Genomic DNA, 20,496 nt, shown 5'->3' with positions numbered 1-20,496 from the left:
GGAGTATCCTTATGTATTTTATCCATGTTTCTATGATTGTGACACACATACATATACATATATAAATGGTTGACCAGGTTTTTTCAAATCAGGTTATGTTATTTATATACGTGTCTTTTAAGCATTTTTACTAATCTCAAATCACCTGGCATATATCTAATTAATTCTTTTGAATGGCTGCATATTACCATTTTATGGATGTGCTATGATTTGCTTAACCATTTCCCATTTTGGCAGATATTTACGTTGTTTCCTATTGATAAACACTACAAACCATTCCATAATAAACATTCATGTAATTTTAAATATTGGTGCTTTTTTTTCCTTTGGGATAAATTCCAAGGAATGGACCTGCTAGTTGGAGGGAATGTTTTTAGGTTGTGGTTTGGGTTTTTAATAGAACTTGCCAGGTTGCTGGTGTTTTGTAGCCTCTTTGGAAACTAGTACATGACATTCTGCATCATTTTTGTACTCTCTGATAGTCTAACAGGTAGAAAGGAATACTCATTGCTTCAGTTTCCCTTCCCTGATTTCCAAGAAGGTTGAACATTGTTTTTTTATTAACCAATTGTATGTGACTTTCTGTGATTTGATTGTTCATATCATTCACCCCTTTTACCTTTGAATTGTGGGCCTTTTTTTCTTCTTTTGAGAACTCTTTAAATATCTTAAATATTGAACAGTGTTATGTTATATTCATTTCAAATATTTCTTCTTAGTTTTATATTCTCTTGTTCTTTTCCTTCATGATTTCCATCTTTCTGTAAATTTTTCTGCTAGATTTTAAGATACTTCTTTCACTTGATTTTCCAGACCAGTAATGTTAAAGAGTAGTTTCAAGAAATATTACTACTTTTTTTTTTAAAGTAGAAATTTAGCAGTGATTCTCAAATGAATTTATCTTACTTGACAAAACTCTACTAGACCCACTTTAACTCATCCACAGTTTAAAAGGGGGTAGGAGTAGGGATGGCAGGAAACAACAGGACTTATCTTCAAAAGAAGTATTCTTCAAAAGAAGTATTCAGCTTACCTATTTTATTATTTAATCCTGTGGGTTTGCTGAAAAGAAGGATGGATGTAGGCGGATAAGTTTCTATAACCAGTAAAGTAGTAGTAAGCTCAAAGAGTCCAAAATGAGTGTCAGTAAACTGTTGCTAAGAATAAGGAATGATAGCTTGGCTAAATAAAAAGGTATGTTGAAAGATTTACACTACTAAAAAAAAAAAAAGAAAAAACCCTAGTAATCTAGGTTTCCTTTGGTCAGGGGAACTGGGTGACTGGAGGACAGGAGTAGGAAACAGACCTTTTATTGTAAATCCTTTAATGTTTTTTGATGTTTCTTTTAATGCTCTACCTATTTTTTTAAACTGCTTAGTTTTTAATCAAAGTCTTAAAACTTTTTAAAATTAAAATGAAATTTAATATTTTAAATTTTAAGTAAGTCTTATACGTAGTCCTGGGCTTCTACATTTTCATCTATTGTAAAAAGGGTTACAACAAGGCTTCTCAACGCACTTAGCACTATTGACATTTAGGGCCGGATTACTTTGTTATCAAGAACTGTTCCTGAGCACTATAGGGTGTTCAGCAGTACCTCTGGCCTCTGTCCACTGGATGCTCTGTCGTGACACCCGAAATTGTCACCAGATACTGCCAGATAACCCTTGGGAGGCAAACCCCAATTGAGAACTACTAGGTTATACCCAAGTTTGAAAAATACAAATCTTAGAAACTATGCCAATATTGGTAAGACACTAAGTTAATATTTAGATACCTTTCTTTCAGAATTCTGTTGCAATTTAGAAAAAGGAAAAAAAAAAGCTGTAGCATTGTAAGTGACTCAAAGGTCACATGGTAAATTAATAGCAGAGCTGAAATACAGGTTCCTGGCAGTATCTAGTTCTTTTCTCTCTGTACCTTAACATAAGTTCTTTCTAGTAGTTTTGGGGGGTTTTTCTACTAAAATTTTGTATATGTAATATCTCACCCCCAAATACATAAAGCTATATATAGTTTCTTTTCAGATTTTGATATTCATAAAGCACTAATTTTATCCTTATAGACACAAAATGATTTCATGGTTATCTGCAATGTTGCAAAAATCCTAGAACTGGTTGTACCACTGATGGAGCATCCAAGTGAAACTTTCCTTGCCACTATTGAGGAGGATCTAATGAAACTCATCATCAAATACGGCATGACTGTAAGTATATGGTTTCCCATCTCTGTACTGACCAGGATATAATTCACAAATGCTAACTTAAATCATGTTTTTGCCTTTGTTTTTAACTTTTTTCTAAATGGTAACATTTTCTTTATCTTTTAGGTAGTGCAACATTGTGTGAGCTGTCTTGGGGCGGTTGTAAATAAAGTGACACAGAATTTTAAATTTGTGTGGGCCTGTTTCAATAGATACTATGGTAAGTTCAGTACCGAGGCTTTAAAACTATTCTGCTAGATCTGGAGTGTGCCCAGCTCCTCCTGATAAAAGGTAGCATTGAGGCAATTGTGAGGAGTATGGTTGTCCTCTGCAGTCCACTCTCAGAAGCAATGTTTTCTATGTCCCTTAATGTAATACTTCAGAAATTTATCTCACAAGCAAATGTTGGTAATGCCGTTTTCCGCCCACTCTGTAAAATAGTTTAAATACAATTTTTTTTGTTAAGTTCATTCTTTTAGGTTCTACGGAGTGCCGTCATAATTCTAGACATCTTTAATACTTTGAGCCATTAGTAAAATTCAGCTGTAACTCATTAGCAGTAATTATTTGAACATAATAATTTAAACATAAAGGTTTATTGTAAGTAAATATTACTTATTTTTATTAGGTGCCATTTCAAAATTAAAAAGTCAGCACCAAGAGGACCCAAATAATACTTCACTTTTAACAAACAAACCAGCACTTCTTAGATCCCTTTTCACTGTTGGAGCACTATGTCGGCATTTTGATTTTGATCTGGAAGATTTTAAAGGCAACAGTAAGGTAAAGATCCTAATGACATTAATACTTATGGTCTAAAAGACAGAACTGTGTGGCCCTGTTTACTGAAAATGGAAAATGTCCCAGAATGAAGGCAGCATTAGAGAGTCTGGTTTAATGAGAATTCTGAAAATGCTGCTCAAAAAGTGGTCCTTGGACTGGCTTCTGATCCGTGGCCTGTTTGTTACCAGACTCTGACAAGATTTAAGAGCTTTACACAAGATGTATTAGTAGTTTTGTCTGTTTTTGCATATAGTTGTATTCATATATTTGTCGTAGTGGGCACACTGTCTCAGTCAGCGACTAACTTTTTTTTTTTTAACTTTCTCAATGAGGGTTCAGTAGGGCATTGATTTATATTCTGATACACACTTCTTTGTCAGAGACCTTTATTTTGAATACTAGTGTTTTAAGATTTATGGTTTTATAAATTTATTGATTTATTTTTTAGTAAAGTTCACATGTGGAAATTTGCTTTTAGATATTTTTTTCATATACAGTTAGAAGCTAATCTAAGTTACTCTTCTTTATACACTTTAATGTGGTTTTTTTTTCCCCTTAGGTCAACATAAAGGATAAAGTACTTGAACTATTGATGTATTTTACAAAACATTCAGATGAAGAAGTTCAAACAAAAGCTATCATTGGTCTAGGTAAGTTAAATCTAAATTTCTTTAGGTTTTAGTTGTTTGAGAGATTGAGCAAATGTTTTAATATTATGGGTCTGAAGTATTCATTTAAGTATATTTCTGTCTGCTGTATAGAATATAGGACTGGGGGTTAAAACACCTGGGTTCCATTGTTGACTCAGGCAGTGACTTCCTAGATGACCTTGAGCAAGTCACATAACTTCTCTCTTCATCAATTCCCTCATTAATAAAAGAGAGGTGACAATACTGTTTTTTACCCCTACTTAATAGGGTTTCATAAAACATTCATTAAAGCACTTTGATAAAAAAAGAAAATGTGGAAGAATTTTATGCTATTGCATATTTTTTAAATTGTCCCTTTACCTTGCAAAGCTTTGTCATCATACGTATTTGCCACTTATAGTTAAAACAATGGGCAGTCTACACATTTGTAAGAAGTACATGTTAACCAATCCAGAAGAAGCAATTTGGATGTATATCTGTGCCCTATTATTTCTCCAGTAGCATCGCTGTAACAAATATATGCAGAAGGTTAGGTGTTTGTGGCTTACCTGGAAAGATATTGGAATATGGGAGAATATTCCAAATACTAGAAGAATAATATTAAAGCACCTGAATTGAATGTACTTTAAAAAATTACAAGAGTGCTCTGTCCAGGTTTTTGTTGTTGTTTGGTTTAGTTTTGTGCAGATACATGGAAAGCTATTTGGTAAGATTAATAGCTTACCTGGAAACTATTTTGGTAATGTTAACAAGGTCTATAATATGCATAGACAATTATTTATATTAGTCTTCAGGACAAAAATGAATAATAAAAGATTCTAAGTTACCCAAACCTCATTGAATACTCACAGATTTCTTTAAATAAATTTAAATCTCATTATTTTATTCCTCCCTCAACTCTTTGAGAAAATTGCATGTAGTAGCAAATACAATAAAAATTCAAATATCACTTACTAGGGAGTTATGTCAGTACAATATTACCTTCAAGCCAAATGTGTACCTTTGAATATTCAGTCTGAACTTATGTTATATAAAATGTCAGAACTAATAGTGTAACATTTAATTCAGAGAACAAGCAGTGTAAAATTTAACTTAAAGAAGTAGCACTATCCAGAAAACAGGGCCTCTACACCAGTTAATAAAAAACATCTTGCCTGGAGGAAGACAAGTACCAAATGATTTCCCTCATTTGTGAAGTATAGCATCGAAGCAAAACTGAAGGAACAAAACAGCAGCAGACTCACAGACTCCAAGAAGGGTCTAGCCTTTATCAAAGAGGAGGGGTGGGGAGGGAGGGAGAAGGGGATTGACGGGCATTATGATTGGCACACATGGTGTGGGAGGGATCTTGGAGAAGACAGTGTAGCACAGAGAAGACAAATAGTGACTCTGTGGCATCTTACTACACTGATGGACAGTGACTGCAATGGGGTATGGGGGGGACTCAGTAATATGGGCTAATGTAGTAATCACTTTGTTTTTCATGTGAAACCTTCATAAGAGTGTATATCAATGATACCTTAATAAAAAAAAAGAAAAACAATTGAAGTAAAAAAAGAAAATTAAAGTCTTATATATCAGTCCTGTAAAAAAAACATGTTGCCTGGGCCATAGTTATCTTGTGTGACCTTGGGCTAGTTATTGATCACTCTTTGCTTTGAGTTCAGTTTGTTATTTGGCATCAATAATCCTTTTGGATCATAATCATCAAGGATCATTTTGTCTTACAAAATGAGCATTTTTTGTAGAAATAAACATGGGTGATACTTTGCTACTTATTAGCTTATGGTTATAGAATTCAGCATTGTGGCTTCATTATAATGCCATATGAGGAATAAATGGAAGATATTTTTAACTCTATTTTAGTGTTTCATCAAATGGATATATTGCAATTTTTTTTTTTAAATACCGCTAAAGTGTAGTACCTACTGCTAGGGATCTAAAAGATGTTTGCACACATTACCTCTTAAATCCTGAAAACATCCCTTTGGGGTAGGTGGGTGGTAAATGTTATTGTCCCCATTTTACAGATGGAGAATTGAGGCACAGAGAGATTATGTGACTCACCCAAGGTCATACTACAAGTCAGTGGTAGAGCCAGAAATAGAACCCAAAACACCTGATTCCAAATCCACTCCCCTAGCCACTAGGCCCTGCTCCCTCTCAAGGTTTCCTCTTGTGTGAAATTCTCCTTTGAAATGCAATTTCTTGTTTTTAATTGATGGAGAAAGAAGTTCCTGCTCTAATACTTCTCTAGGTAAGGCCACCAGCATATTCTTCCAGTCATTTTAAGTTTTAATTTTTGAAATGAGGGGCTCTTTATATATTTTGTCAACATGTTATATTTAATTTTTATATAAATATGTCAAGAGATTTTTTTTTGTTCTCTCTTCTTTAGGATTTGCCTTCATTCAGCATCCAAGTCTAATGTTTGAGCAAGAGGTGAAAAATCTATATAATAATATTTTATCTGATAAGAACTCCTCAGTAAATTTAAAAATACAAGTGTTAAAAAACCTCCAGACCTACCTACAAGAAGAGGATACACGTATGCAGCAGGCAGACAGAGACTGTAAGTGAAATATATTTTTAAATTTCACAGTGCATCTACAGTTAGAGTACTCCATGACTCTTTTTTAATCCAGATACCTAAATTTCCTTATTTTAGATGAAGAAATTCTGTGAAAGGAGTCCTTACGTCCATAGCTAGACTTTAGGGTATTCATAAGCTCCCAAAAATTGTTTGTAAAACAATGTATATGCAGACAGTAACATTTTGAGGGAGAAGAGTGATTATAGCTCATCAGGTTCTCAAAGGGGACTCTGACAGGAGCCAAAAAACAGAAAGATTAAGAACCAGTGGGCCCCAGAACATTAGCTGTAACATTTTGTTCTTTTGGTTGTGGCCTAAATGGTATATTTACCAAAGTTAGTATATGTGTTCTTAATATGTTTACTTCTTTTTGTAGGGAAGAAAGTTGCAAAACAGGAAGATTTAAAAGAAATGGGTGATGTTTCCTCAGGGATGAGTAGTTCCATCATGCAGCTTTACCTCAAACAGGTGCTTGAGGCATTTTTTCACACCCAGTCAAGTGTACGCCACTTTGCCCTAAATGTCATTGCATTGACCCTTAACCAAGGTCTTATTCATCCAGTTCAGGTAAGTATGTTTACTAAAAAAGCCAGATTTGTCATCTTTGGATGACATTGTAACTAGAGAATAAGAAGTTCTTCATTCCTCCTAGTTTTTTGTCCTTAACTTAAGAATCCAAATTTTAGTCCATCTCTGTTCTTTAGATTGTCATTACTGCAAAATATCCATATATTCATAATGTTCTCTGTTAATCAGACTTCCAATTTAAGTTGGTAGAATATGTACTTGGAATCATTTTTTTCTAAGTAAGGACAATAAATTTGTTTTAATCCATATTGAATCTTATCCCTAAGAACCAACAGCATATGTCAAGAGAGTTAACTAAAGAATATAATCTGTTAAACTAGGTTGATTTTAGTCCACAGAAAAATTAATTATATAATCTGAGTTCCTTCATCTATAAATTGGAGGTAATAACTATCCATCGAGATGTAATCAAAAGCGCCCCATGCTGGTGAGCATAAAACAGTTTTGCCTGAGACCTTCTTAGTGTTTTTGGGTGTAAAAACGCAGTTGGTACAACTGCTGTTCCTACTGACTGCATTTGACATCTCAGCAAAAGTTCTCTCCTCAGAATTCATATTTAAGATGGGAAATAAGGAAAAGATTTAGTATAGATAATTTTTTTGACATGTGGACATCACCTCAAAGCATTAAGAGGACTAAATGATGTAATAAAGAAATAGTATTACTAAGGATGGGCACTGGTATGTGCCATCTGATGTGTTCAGAAGAGTATCATAGCTACAGAAGTGAATTTATTAGATAACCAAAGCCTGTACCCCTCAAGATTTTTATTTTGGCTATTTTTTGTGGGACTTTTTCTAAAATACACTATATGTAATTACGCTGTTTTTCCCTGTATGCTGAAGCAAAGCACACTAATGAATATTTAGCCATTCTTCATGACTCAGGATTATTACCATCAATATCACTTAATAAAATGTGCAGTAATACGTTGAGACTCTTGAATTTTTGAGATACTGAGGGTTCTTTGAAGGGATTCTAAATGGTTGTGCTTTTTATTATATCTGCTTTTTTACATTTCACACACTAAAAAAAATTACAAATGGTACAAATCCTTTTTATTCATCACCTATATTCACCATTTGTTAGCATTTTGCCACATTTGCTTTATCTCTTTCTTTTCATACATATACTTTTCTCTGAATTATTTGATAGTAAGTTTCAGATATCATTACTTTTTACTTCTAAGCACTTCCGCATAGATTTTCTAAGAAAAGGACATTCTCTTACAAAACCATACTGGAATCATCAATTTAAGGAAATGTAACATTGGTACAATATTATCTAACATGGAATCCATTTTCGAATTTTGCCAGTTAAGCCAGTAATATTATTAATGAGCATTTTTTCTCCCTGATTCAGGATTTAATCCCTGGTCATCCATTGTAACTAGTCTCACAGCCGTAACTAGTCCCATGGCCATAACTAGTCCCATGGCTACTTTTTTAAAGCTGTTCTTGTTTGTTTGTTGCCATTGCTGTTGTTTCCCGACCTACCTGCAAATCCGTCAGATTCATTCACACGACCGTTTGACTAGAAAGTACAGCAAGTACAGCTCTTTGCGAAAACCAAGCTGTGTTATCCAAATGCCTGATCATTGAAGCCATGTCTAAAATCAGTTTTGTGGGCAAAAACTTGTATTTTCCTAGTTTTGAATATGGAAGGCAAATTACTTTTTGTGCTGTACTAACCTTTACATAACAAATTCTGTCAGACTTGAAGCTATTGAAGTATATGGACACATACACATTTGTAGTATATGCTGTAGTCATAAGTGGATATTAGTGTGGAAGCCCTTGATGTTTAAAGAACCTTAAATTCATGCTGAAATTGGTGAATTCACCACATCAGTATTTTTGTTAATGGCTCAGTGCTTTTTTGCTTTAAGCTAAATCTAAGGGGGAAAGAATAAATTTTGAAAGAATACTAAAACATGATAATTATAGGAAGGCCTATAAAGCTAAATTCATATATTCCAGATATACAGTGAGTTTTAACATACTTCAAGATACATATAGAGCTTTTGCTATGCTGATGTCTTATAAATCCTTTATTTTCTTTCCAGTGTGTACCATATTTAATTGCTATGGGCACAGACCCAGAACCAGCTATGCGGAACAAGGCTGATCAGCAGCTTGTAGAAATAGACAAAAAATATGCTGGATTCATTCATGTATGTATTTTTTAATTGTACAACCTAAATTTAAACATCTTTCTTTGTTAAGCCATTTCTTTGGTAAATGACCTGCCCATGTTCATACTAGAATAAAATACTTTGTTACTTCTAAACATGTGACTAAGTTTGGCCCCCAGGCGGTTTATTTTTTTTTAAATTAACTCTTTAAAATTCAACCTGAGTTGACAGCCCAGCAAGCATGCTGGACTAAAAATCCAGGTGAATGGATTCCAGTCCCTACTGTATGATGTTGGCAGTAATTGCTCTTCTGGATCTCAGTTTTTTCTTCTATAAAATGGATGGGTTGCAATAGATTATCTCTAATTTTCCTTCCAGCCCTTTGATTCTATGATTTTTATTATTTTAAATAATAAAACCAAATAATGAAGTTAGCCTCAAGCTATAATGCTCAAAGGATATTTTTAATTTGACTCTTTTAATTTCTGTGACAAAAATGAAGCTTTTGTTGATTTCAGATGAAAGCAGTGGCTGGTATGAAGATGTCTTACCAGGTACAACAGGCAATCAACACATGCCTAAAAGATCCTGTAAGGGGTTTCAGACAAGATGAGTCCTCTAGTGCTTTGTGTTCACACCTTTACTCCATGATCCGTGGAAACCGCCAACACAGACGAGCCTTTCTGATTTCTTTACTCAACCTCTTTGATGACACAGCAGTAAGCATAAAAAACTTAATATTTTAAGAAATTAAGGGTTCTGTAAATTCTATGACTAAAGTAGTTAACCATTTTTTAAATTTTACCATTTTAGTAAATAATAGTGACTATATTAAATAAATTTTTCTTTAAGTCTCCTAGGAATGTTAATTATAAGATATACAATCAAAATTGAAGGGAAATTTTATATGATAATAAAAGAATGCAGGATAAATTATAATTGTGTCTCCATACTGAGTATCTTGTGAACTTTGATAACAGTTCCTTTGAGCATACCTTTAAATAAGGTACATCACAGAACTATCATTTGGGAGGATCAGTTACCTAAATAAATCAGTGAAATTTCACTCATTTCTGTCAGACTAGAATATTGTTGAAGTAACTGTTCTAGGCTTTCAGCTGCTAAGATCCCTGCTTGACTTCCTAACAAAAACCCACTTTTGTGTAATTACAATTTTGACCCTTTGGGCTGTCCCACAAGTTGCATTGGCCAGGACCGTAAGCCAAGAAAATAGAATGTCCTATTCTTTAAACTTACCTCTTAATTATCCCTTCATTTTGTACAAGTATTTATTCAGCACCTGCTATGTGGTAGCCATTGTGCTAGGAGATGAAGATAAAATAGTAAATAGGATTAATGTGGTATCATTTGTACTGTTCCAATACCATATTTTTTCACTAAAACAAAATTATCAGAATATTTATACCTTACTAGACCTCTTTAAGTACCACATGAAATTTTTGGATATATGATGTAACAAACAATATTGCAAACGTCTATTCCAGAAATACTTAGAATGTAACTTAATCATCACCACCACCATCATTGTCATATCATCATCAGTATTAAGCTTTCATTGTGTGTAGGACATTTTACTAGGAGTACAACATGGTGTGATATAGTACTCTTGCCTTCATAGGACCTTTCCTTTAATTGGGGAGATAGATACAAAATAAAGGAAATAAATAATAAAGGTAACATATCCTGAATATCAGGTGGTTTGTATCAGTGATAATACTCTAGTCCTTATCTGTCTCCTGAACTTAATTCCTATGTGGTTTCATTGCCTTCTAATAGTATGTCATTAGCTTGATGGTTTCTAACCTCAGCATGTGAAACGCTAAGCTGGAAATCTGACTCTCATAATGCAGTGCTTGCTTCTGACTACTGCTTCCGACAAAGAATGTCAGAGGAGGAACAAGTCACTGAAAACGTAGGGGGATTAGATGAGATGGATTTACTCTTTAATACAGGGCTGAAAACATGAATAAAGGTACAAAGATACAAATGTTTGGGAAATAGCAAATAGATTGTTATTTAACTGGAGCAGAAAGGTCATAGTAAGGCATGGTATGGAGGATCTTATAGACAGTGGAAAACCAATGAAAGTATTTGAATTAAGTGATGAAGACAGGTGCCAAAGAATATTTTAGAAACACAGATTTTTTAGCATTTGTTCACACTGGAGGTAATAAAAAGGATTGATCTCTTCTGAGGACAGTGGGAGAGGAAAAAAGAAATGTGAGGAGGAATAAATTAAATGAGAGTATGAGAAGACTAGTCAAAAGATAACTCAAATATTTTTGTCCTGAGCACCTAAAAAAATAATAGAATTGTTGCTGAAAGCAGTTTGAAAAGAAGTTGGCTTGAATAGGATATAGAAGAGGAATAGTCAAAAAGAGCTAAGAAGAGAAAAATAAGAAAGAAGGTTTCAGGAAGGAGAGTGGATAGTAGTGTCCGATGCTACTGAGACTCAGTCAAGAATAGGAAATAAAAAATAGGGAGGAATATTTGGTGGGCCGAAACTCAAGCAGTGTGGGACAAAAGCTTGGCTTTAATCATGCAAGAGTGGGGGGAAAGACATGAGAGGAGCAACTCTAGAACATTCTTACAAGAAATTTGATTTTTTAAAACAAGGAGCAATACAGGACTTTTTATGACCAGAGTTGAAGAATATCAGAATTTCTAAAAGGTTTATTCAGAGTAGTCCTGAATATTTCCAGTTGCAGTTACAGTGTTAAAACTAGTAGAAGAGGTAGGGTTCTTTGTCTGCATTCCCCCAACTTTAAATGGAGGGGTTGATAACATCCTTAAGAGAAACAGTCTGGTGAATATGAATAGCACATGTATTCCATCTGCCCTATGGGATTTTTGTGGCTGCTGCTGTTACTGGGTTTTATGTTGTTTGGATGGCAGGATAGGGGAAGATGGTAGGAGGGAGTGTTTTTTCATTGGTGTTTTTTGGGTTTTGGAGGGGGAGTGTTTTTTGGTTTTGTGTGTGTTTTGTTTTTAGCTGTAAATTTTAAAGGAATTTAAATGTTAATGTTTCTTATATTCTGGATGATCATGAAATATTGAAGGTCTCTGTTACTTCTTCTCAAACAACTAGTAGCAACTAATTTTTCCCTTAAATTTTGCCTACCTCAGAGTTTTTATAGAGTGAAAATGGAGTAGCACTATCAGAACAACTCTGATACTCTAAATTATGGATATATGGGAAACTGACAAATGTTTTTAAGCACATGAACTTTGATTTTTTTTAATCCATATAGTAATAGTATAATTACCACTTATATTTGAGGGCAGAATAGTAACTGTGTGTAACTGATCTCCGTATGGGTTAAACTCTTAGAAGAACAACGACAAATAATTATGAATTCCTATGTGTACTTTCTGATGTGGTATGGATTTATGATAAAGATTCCATATACTCTAAGAAAACTTAAGGGATTTCCACTTCGGTGCACTAAAAAATTTCACCTCTTCCCTTCTTGGGTACCATGGTATAAGTTATTATGAAGTCTCTTACAATGGGTATAAGATTTTTTTTTAATTCATTTCTGTTCCCCCTCTACCTTTTTCTTACCCCTCTCCCTCCCTTTTCTTTCTGAAACATTAGTGAGGTGAAAGTGCACTGTAATATTTTTTCTAAAAAGACTTTTTGGATGGATTTCTAGATTATCCACTAAACATATGTACCTTTTCTTAAAATTTACAGAAAACAGAAGTGAATATGCTCTTGTATATAGCAGACAATCTAGCCTGTTTTCCATACCAGACACAGGAAGAGCCGTTGTTTATAATGCATCATATAGACATTACACTCTCAGTTTCTGGTAGTAACCTACTGCAGTCATTCAAGGAGGTAAGTTACACACATTACTATTCTTGATGCATCTGTCAAAAGTGCAGGCATGCTGTTTTCACTGTTTTGTTTTTCATTGTTCTTTTTATTCTTTTCACAGGTATATAAAATCTTTCTAAAATGAATATTGAAATCTGAGCAGTGCTTGAATTGGATAGAGAGAGTGCGCTGCCATTTCATTTCCATTAAGAAAGACCTAAAACCATTCCATTCCAGATCATTAAGTTGAATATATACATATATACATATTAGATTGAATGTATACACATATATACTGTGTGTGTATGTATGTACACAGCACACACATACATATATATATATATATGGGTTTTTCTATTGATAAGCTATGTCACTTCTTATTTCTCTCACTTTAAACACTGACTGTAAGCGTTTGGTGTCCGTTCATATATTCACTTAAACCCCATTTTAAAGCCCCTTGCTATTCTGGAAATCTGATAATGCCTTAGATCCCAGTAGTACACTTGAAGAGATGCAGGCAGAGATAGAGATAGTGATAGTGATAGCTTACTTACAAGGAAACACAGAAAATTTATGCTAGTATTGATTTCCCTAATCCTGAACACCTTATCATAATGGAATTGGCATATTGTGTGCCCAAAATCTTTACTAAGTTTCTTGTTATAAATGTTATGTCTTCTCTTTAATGTCTTTTAGGAGAAATGTAATTGGTTTAATTGTAAAAGCACATGGTGTAACACTGGGCATATAGTTGGCACTCATTAAATTCTTTGTTAAGTTAATTGGAATATTTTCATGCACCTGATGATAAACGTAGATCTCACTTTACAAAATCATAGTGCTCAAAACTCAGCCTGGTCAAACTAGTAAATTGGGGAGATTATTTTAATACCTAAGGATTGGAGTCTAAGCCCTTGCTACTTGAAGTGCTGACCAAGACCAGCTGCACTGGCCTCACCTGAGAGCTTGTTAGAACTGCAGAACCTCAGACCCCACCCAGACCTGCTGAAACAGACTCTGCATTTTTAACAAAATCTCTAGGTATTGAATATACACACTAAAGTTTGAGAAGTTAATAACTTCCCAGGAACTTTAGCCATCATGTTATCTTACGTTACTTCACTTACTGTTGTGGATATACTTAAAAATGTTTCTCTCCTGTTTTATTTCTGAACAGATAATATTTTGAGTAATTGCTTTGTAATCTGGTCTTTTATTCCCTTTTAAATCCAGCTATATCTCTTTTAAGAGCTAACAGTTTCACAAAGTATAAAGAAACAATTTAAATACTTAAGAAAAGTTGCATATTCTCTTGCTAACAAGTTTTTAAAAGGGAGAGTTTGATAGAAGAGGAGTTACAGATATTATATTCTCCTCAGTTAAATTATAATTACTTCTTTTCCTCTAGAATGGTTTATCTGTGTACCAAATTGAGACTTTTATAACTAATTTATCTTTCAATACCATCCTATGGGAAAATTGTTTGCCTTTGAATCATAATTAAGGGTGTGGTTTTTTGGGGAGAGGGGTGGATATTGGTTGCAAGAGTGGATTATACATTATTTTATTTAGTCTTTGAGTCTAATTTTTCCCCCAAGGGTAATCTCCAGTCATTTATGGAAAGTCATGGTGTTTCAGAATATAAAATATTAATTTAAGGACCCTTTTTGAAGTTGTTGAATGGAGTATATTTGTTAGTGGTGTTTTCTTTTTGTTTGTTTCTCAGAGTAATTTTCTCTTTTTTCCAGTCCATGGTAAAAGACAAAAGGAAAGAGAGAAAATCACCACCTAGTAAGGAAAATGAGTCAAGTGAGAGTGAAGAAGAAGTTTCCAGGCCTCGGAAGTCACGAAAACGTATAGATTCAGATTCAGATTCTGATTCTGAAGATGATATAAATTCAGTGATGAAATGTTTGCCAGAAAATTCAGCTCCTTTAATTGAGTTTGCAAATGTCTCCCAGGGTATTTTATTGCTTTTGATGTTAAAACAACATTTGAAGAATCTCTGTGGATTTTCTGATAGGTAAGGGTACATAAGCAATAAGAGATAAAATTTTCTTCAGATAATAAATACGAAACCCACTTTTGATTGCATGCTTTAGTATTAAAAATGCTGCTTTTTAAAAAAAGAGTTTGTTCCTTTTATTGCTGTATAGTATTTTGTTATATAATATACCATAATTTGTCCATGTTATTGAAAAGAGGAAAAATATTCCTTTACTTAGATCCTGATGCATTATAAGCTGAACGACTTATTTTGTTGATTTTCTTTAAAAGATACTATTAGAGAATTAGGCTAATCTTTGAAGAGATTGCAAGTTTAAGTTTTTAAAGAGCTTTGAATGAAGAATTGATATAGACCAACTAGGCCAAGCTCTAAACAGACCCAAATAGTCTCTAATACACTCTACAAAATAAGAGAAAAGTATTAATTATTGTGTATATCCTATAATTTTGCCCACTTTTAGTCACTCTAGGTATCTTCTGCCCATACCCATGGAATTTGGTCATTTTTCGTATTCATTGAAACCTTACATTAGGCATCACAAAGTCAAATGTTCGTGGGGAACAGATAATGAAATGAGTAAAGTGGACCTGGTGGAAGGTCAGTGGCAAACTGGAAAAAGTATGTTTCATCGAAAAAGGTTAGATGTTACTCAGCTGTTCATCAGCTTGTTGCCACAGAAGAGGAAGGGCCCAGTGTGGCCAGAACTTCCTTTTTTCCAAGAGAAGCTAGGCAATTTTTTAGTAAGAAGTATCCTGCTGTTAAATGAATTGGCAACTAATTCAAACTAATTTCAAAACTTTGTAAGGTCCAGGAGCAATGCTGAGGAGTTGGAAAGACTTTTAAGCAGAGTTGTTACTGTGAAACAGGTTTGTAAACAGTCGTTCTGGCTGCTGTGTAGAGGATGAATAGTTGGTAGGCAAAAAAATAGGAGGTAAAGGTGGTGCAGAGTAACTTTATTAAAACTGTCCCATAGTCACACTTAAGGTATCAAAAATAATAGACATGGGAAACTACTTTGACTTAATGATGCCTCTGTTTAAGACAAATACTGATGGAAATGAGAATATTATTCTTTTTAATCTTTGTCTTTATGTCTTTACTTCCCTTTCTTAAATTATGTTTGAGTACAGTTTCACTTGTTGAAATATATATGACAAAAGTTTAATTATAAATAAAGTTTAGCTAGAATCAGTTTAAATGTAAATGCTTGAAAAATTTTTTTTAAGTGAATGATTTTGTTTTCCCAAAACAGTAAAATTCAGAAATACTCTCCATCTGAATCTGCAAAAGTATATGATAAAGCGATAAACCGAAAAACAGGAGTTCATTTTCATCCCAAACAAACACTGGACTTCCTGCGGAGTGACATGGCTAATTCTAAAATCACTGAAGATGTGAAGAGGAGCATAGTGAAACAGTATCTAGATGTGAGTAGTAAAACCAAAATACATTTCCTTCTGGTGATGACTTTTGAAAAGGGAATTTTTGTGGGGGAGATAGCTACACCTCTTTTACATTGAAGGTAAGTTTTATAAAACTATCATGATTATTTCTCTGTGGTTTTATGAGTGACTTTAGGCTTGCCCTTCCCATGTCACCCAGTGCATCAAAAGTATTTTTTTCTTAAGAAAGCCAGCCCAGCACTAATTTTATTTTAATGAAAACAAAAGATTTGGGGCAAGTTTTATGAAAAAGCCATGCCAGTGTATGTGGTATGTGGGTTTTTCTTTGGCTTTTTTTTTTATTCAGTGGATTACATGGTTTATATTTCATAAGAGGAAAAACCATGAAAAGTTGTCCTCCTGCCTCGCCAGCCATTGTGTTCCTTTCCTTTCTGGCAACTGATATTACTACTTATTTATGTATTCTTAGAAAAGTATTACAAGTTTATATGTTTGTATATCTCTTACATGTACACATGTAACAACTATGTGAGTATGTGTAGGCATAAAATGTGCTTTTTAACTGGCTTTAAGAATAGGCAAATTTATAGAGACAGAAAATAAAATAAGAGGTTACCAGGAGCTTGGGTAGGGAGGAATAGGGGGTTTATTGTTTAATGAGTTTCTGTTTGAGATGATGAAAACGAACGTTTTGGAAATAACAGTGTGATGATGGCTACACAACATTGTGAATATAATTAATAATATCTTTAAATGAAAAATGATAAATTTTATGTGTATTTTACTACAACAAAAGTTTTTTAATGTTGTAAAAAAGTTTTTAGAAACTGTTCTAAAAAATAAAAATAAAAATTTTTATTCTACTTAAAGAGGTAGGTGAACATAATAATAATTTTTTGACCAAGAATGAAGCCTATACAATGGTTTTCATATTATTCACAGTTTGCAAATCCTTTAAAATTGAAAATCATTTTAATTCTCATTTAAAATTTCTCAACATCCTTTGCTTCCTTTGTGTCCTCTTATCTTGGCAGAGAACAAGGGGCAGAAAACATTAAAATATTTATTAGCAAATATTAATCACCTGGTTGCTTGATGACTTGGACCAGGGTTAGCAAACTCTTAACTTATGAGCCACATGGGTCACATTGCTTGTTTTTGTAACTAAGTTTTATTGAAATAGCCGTGCCCATTAATTTATGTCTTGTTTGTAGCTGCTTTCACACTACAGTGGCAGAGTTGTGTAGTTGTGACAGAGACTATATGGTCTGCAAAGCCAAAAATATTTACTGTCTGGTTCTTTATAGAAAATGTTTGCCCGCCCCTGACTTGGACAATAGCTAAAGTCTATTTCAAAACACCAAATTACTGCCATAAAAAAAATTTAGGGAAAAACAATTAAAAGGAGAAGAAAAGTTTCAGGGATTTGACAGTCTTGTTTGAAATATCTACTTAAAATTCTAATTTCTAATTTTTGTAGTTCAAACTTCTCATGGAACATCTGGACCCTGATGAAGAAGAGGAAGAAGGGGAGGTGTCAGCCAGCACAAATGCTCGGAACAAAGCAATTACCTCACTGCTTGGAGGAGGCAGCCCTAAAAATAATGCAGCAGCAGAGACAGAAGATGATGAAAGTGATGGGGAGGATAGAGGAGGAGGCACTTCAGGGGTGAGGCGGAGGAGGAGTCAACGTATTTCGCAGCGTATTACGTAAAATGATTTTTATGTGCTTATATATGTCAGTCTATTAAATGTACACCAAGTAATGTAATACCTATGAGAGAAAACATTTTGTAGATAGAGATTCTTTACTTAACCATTTATTACAAACTTTTGTAGAAAGTTTAACAAGAAAGACAATAAAAAAGAAAAAACAGAAATGAGATTTATCTAGCATAAAAAGTTATTAATTTTTCTTTGGATTGTATTAATGTGTGTTATCCTTTTTTATTGTTGCTGAGTTTTATGTAGCTTTATGGTTCATATGTATATATAATTTTATATATCAGTAAGAGTAAAAATACGGGTACAGATTAAGAGTTACATATCGTTTTACAAGTATGTGTTAACCCCTTGGCGCTGGCGGTCACGGTGCGTCTCATTACCGGCAATGGAAGTGTGCTGGGAAATCCCAACTCCCGGCGTCAAGGGATTAAGAGCAATAAAAACAATAATTTCACTAAAATTCTCTTGTGTAACACTTGGTCTTTTTTCCCTCCTCCCAATGTTTTAGTCATTGAGAAGGTCAAAACGAAATTCAGACTCTACGGAGTTGGCAGCACAGATGAATGAAAGTGTTGACGTCATGGATGTCATCGCTATTTGCTGTCCAAAGTACAAAGACCGACCACAAATTGCAAGAGTAGTACAGAAAACCAGCAATGGCTTCAGTGTTCAGTGGATGGCAGGCTCCTACAGTGGCTCCTGGACTGAGGCTAAGCGCCGTGATGGTCGCAAACTGGTGCCTTGGGTAGACACTATTAAAGAGTCAGACATTATTTACAAAAAAATTGCTCTAACGAGTGCTAATAAGCTGACTAATAAAGTTGTTCAGACTTTACGATCCCTGTATGCCGCCAAGGATGGGACTTCCAGCTAATGAATTTGTACATGCAGCCAAATTTACAGGAATTTTTTTAAAAGGCAGAAAAACTTGAAATATCAACATTCTGGCAAAAAAAAAAAATCAGTTTTATGAAGAGTAAGAATGGAACCTGGGATGCAGGAACAAAGGAAGGAAATGTTGGGCAAACATTTTTGTGGGAGCTCCCTTCGCTGTTGTGCAGCAGAAACAGATTCTCAGTTCATTTTTACTCCCACTGTATTATAGTTTAACAAAAATTGTTTATATCTTGGGAAAAAAACTTTCTGTTTAAAAAATAAACAAGTGAATGTTGGAAATTAGTCTGTTAATGTTCTTAATAAAGTGTTCTTGGAGTTTAACCTAGCAGCGGATGGCTTTCTTTAGCTTAGCCCAGTTTCCAGGGAAGCATTGTTTTTTCCAGGCTGTAAAATGGCAGAATCTCCTGGATATATAATTTATTCTGTTGAAAAAAAAAAAAGCATGCAGTATCTATGACCTATCTGCAGAAGGAGTTTTTGTAAATGTAGATTTTGATGTATTAGGTCACCCTGAAAACAATACAAGAAAAGGGATCCCCAGGCAATCTGGCGGAGCGAATACTGCAATAAATTTTTTTACTTCTCTTTGTTACTTGTCTGTTTCCATTTGAATTTCTTATTGTAAAGATCTGTTTAAATCCATTTATATTATTTTTCAGTCTTTTATGTAAAATTTATTATATCACTGGTTTTCAAAGCAAAACATAAAATATTGTTTATACGGTTTGTATAGGCTGACTTCTGAATAATTGGTATCTATTATTTTCATTCCCATAAGAGGGTGTAAACAATTAACTCCAGGGTTTTATTGTATCCTGCAATATTTAGTATTAACTATATATGATTTAGCACTGTGCCAAACACATTTTCAAGAGTACATTTTGATATAAAAAGAAACTATAGTTTATTCCTTGTATGCTTCAATTTCTTTCTAGTGATGTCATGATGGTAATATTTATTTTTTAAACCTCGGGTAAAGGTAACAACCTTGGGGAAAGGTAACAATCATGCTATTTTGGGAAACTAGCATTTCTCTTAGTTAAATTATGCCATGTGTTATTTTAGTAGAAATAGAGATGAGTATGACACTTCATAATTACATTTCTCACAAGTTATTTTTAATGATGAAAAAGCAGTAATTTTACTAGTTGAGATGTTTATTCATTTTCTATTCTAAATGTTTTATACCTGTTTTGGGAGCATCTGTCCTTTGTTCTTACTAATGGGGAGATGGGTATTTAATAAGTTGATTTGCATAGTTGATGCTCAGAAATAGCAATGCCTAAAATTTACAGAAGATGAGATCTGTTTCAAATTTAAGACTTTTAAAATATGTACTTATTTATAAGTAGTTTTTTTAATTAACCTCTAGAATTTTAAGTTTTATGAAATTAGACAATAAATCATACTCTATTTGTGAGGAAGGACATTGCCACAAAATACTTTTTTTGTCAACACCTATTAAACCATGATGAAAATAACTTTACAGGATCTATTTCCTATGTGGAATTCTTTCAGAACATTTTCTTGAAGGAAATGTTTTCTCATTCTTCTTTTTCTTCCACTTAATTGCATCTTTCCTCTTCCTTTGTACTGTGAACTCTGTTGGACAAAACTAGAATGGGTCTTTTCCCCTTGAAATTTGTTTAATCAGCAAAGGATTTGAGG

The 20,496-nt window shown here is 33.7% G+C and overlaps 1 protein-coding gene across 3 annotated transcripts in view; it reads left to right on the top strand.

Annotated features, from left to right (window-relative positions):
* NIPBL (NIPBL cohesin loading factor) overlaps positions 1 to 19,420 on the top strand; it is a 211,123-nt gene extending 191,703 nt beyond the window's left edge. For 2 of the 3 annotated variants that reach the window (XM_036932118.2, XM_036932114.2), the window contains 13 exons: positions 2,066 to 2,206; positions 2,330 to 2,423; positions 2,832 to 2,986; positions 3,546 to 3,636; positions 6,035 to 6,208; positions 6,606 to 6,796; positions 8,883 to 8,990; positions 9,470 to 9,670; positions 12,670 to 12,816; positions 14,544 to 14,818; positions 16,056 to 16,230; positions 17,687 to 17,875; positions 18,440 to 19,420. In XM_036932118.2, the coding sequence (XP_036788013.1) occupies positions 2,066 to 2,206; positions 2,330 to 2,423; positions 2,832 to 2,986; positions 3,546 to 3,636; positions 6,035 to 6,208; positions 6,606 to 6,796; positions 8,883 to 8,990; positions 9,470 to 9,670; positions 12,670 to 12,816; positions 14,544 to 14,818; positions 16,056 to 16,230; positions 17,687 to 17,875; positions 18,440 to 18,805 (2,307 nt within the window). In that variant the 3' untranslated portion in view covers positions 18,806 to 19,420. Of the gene's footprint in view, positions 1 to 2,065; positions 2,207 to 2,329; positions 2,424 to 2,831; positions 2,987 to 3,545; positions 3,637 to 6,034; positions 6,209 to 6,605; positions 6,797 to 8,882; positions 8,991 to 9,469; positions 9,671 to 12,669; positions 12,817 to 14,543; positions 14,819 to 16,055; positions 16,231 to 17,686; positions 17,917 to 18,439 lie in introns of all 3 variants that reach the window. The other variant, XM_036932117.2, reaches the window with a different exon arrangement.
* Positions 19,421 to 20,496: the final 1,076 nt, after the last annotated feature.

The sequence above is a fragment of the Manis pentadactyla genome, chromosome 2 (assembly GCF_030020395.1).
Source record: "Manis pentadactyla isolate mManPen7 chromosome 2, mManPen7.hap1, whole genome shotgun sequence".
Taxonomy (NCBI): domain Eukaryota; kingdom Metazoa; phylum Chordata; class Mammalia; order Pholidota; family Manidae; genus Manis; species Manis pentadactyla.
This window is presented reverse-complemented; position numbering and strand designations above follow the sequence as displayed.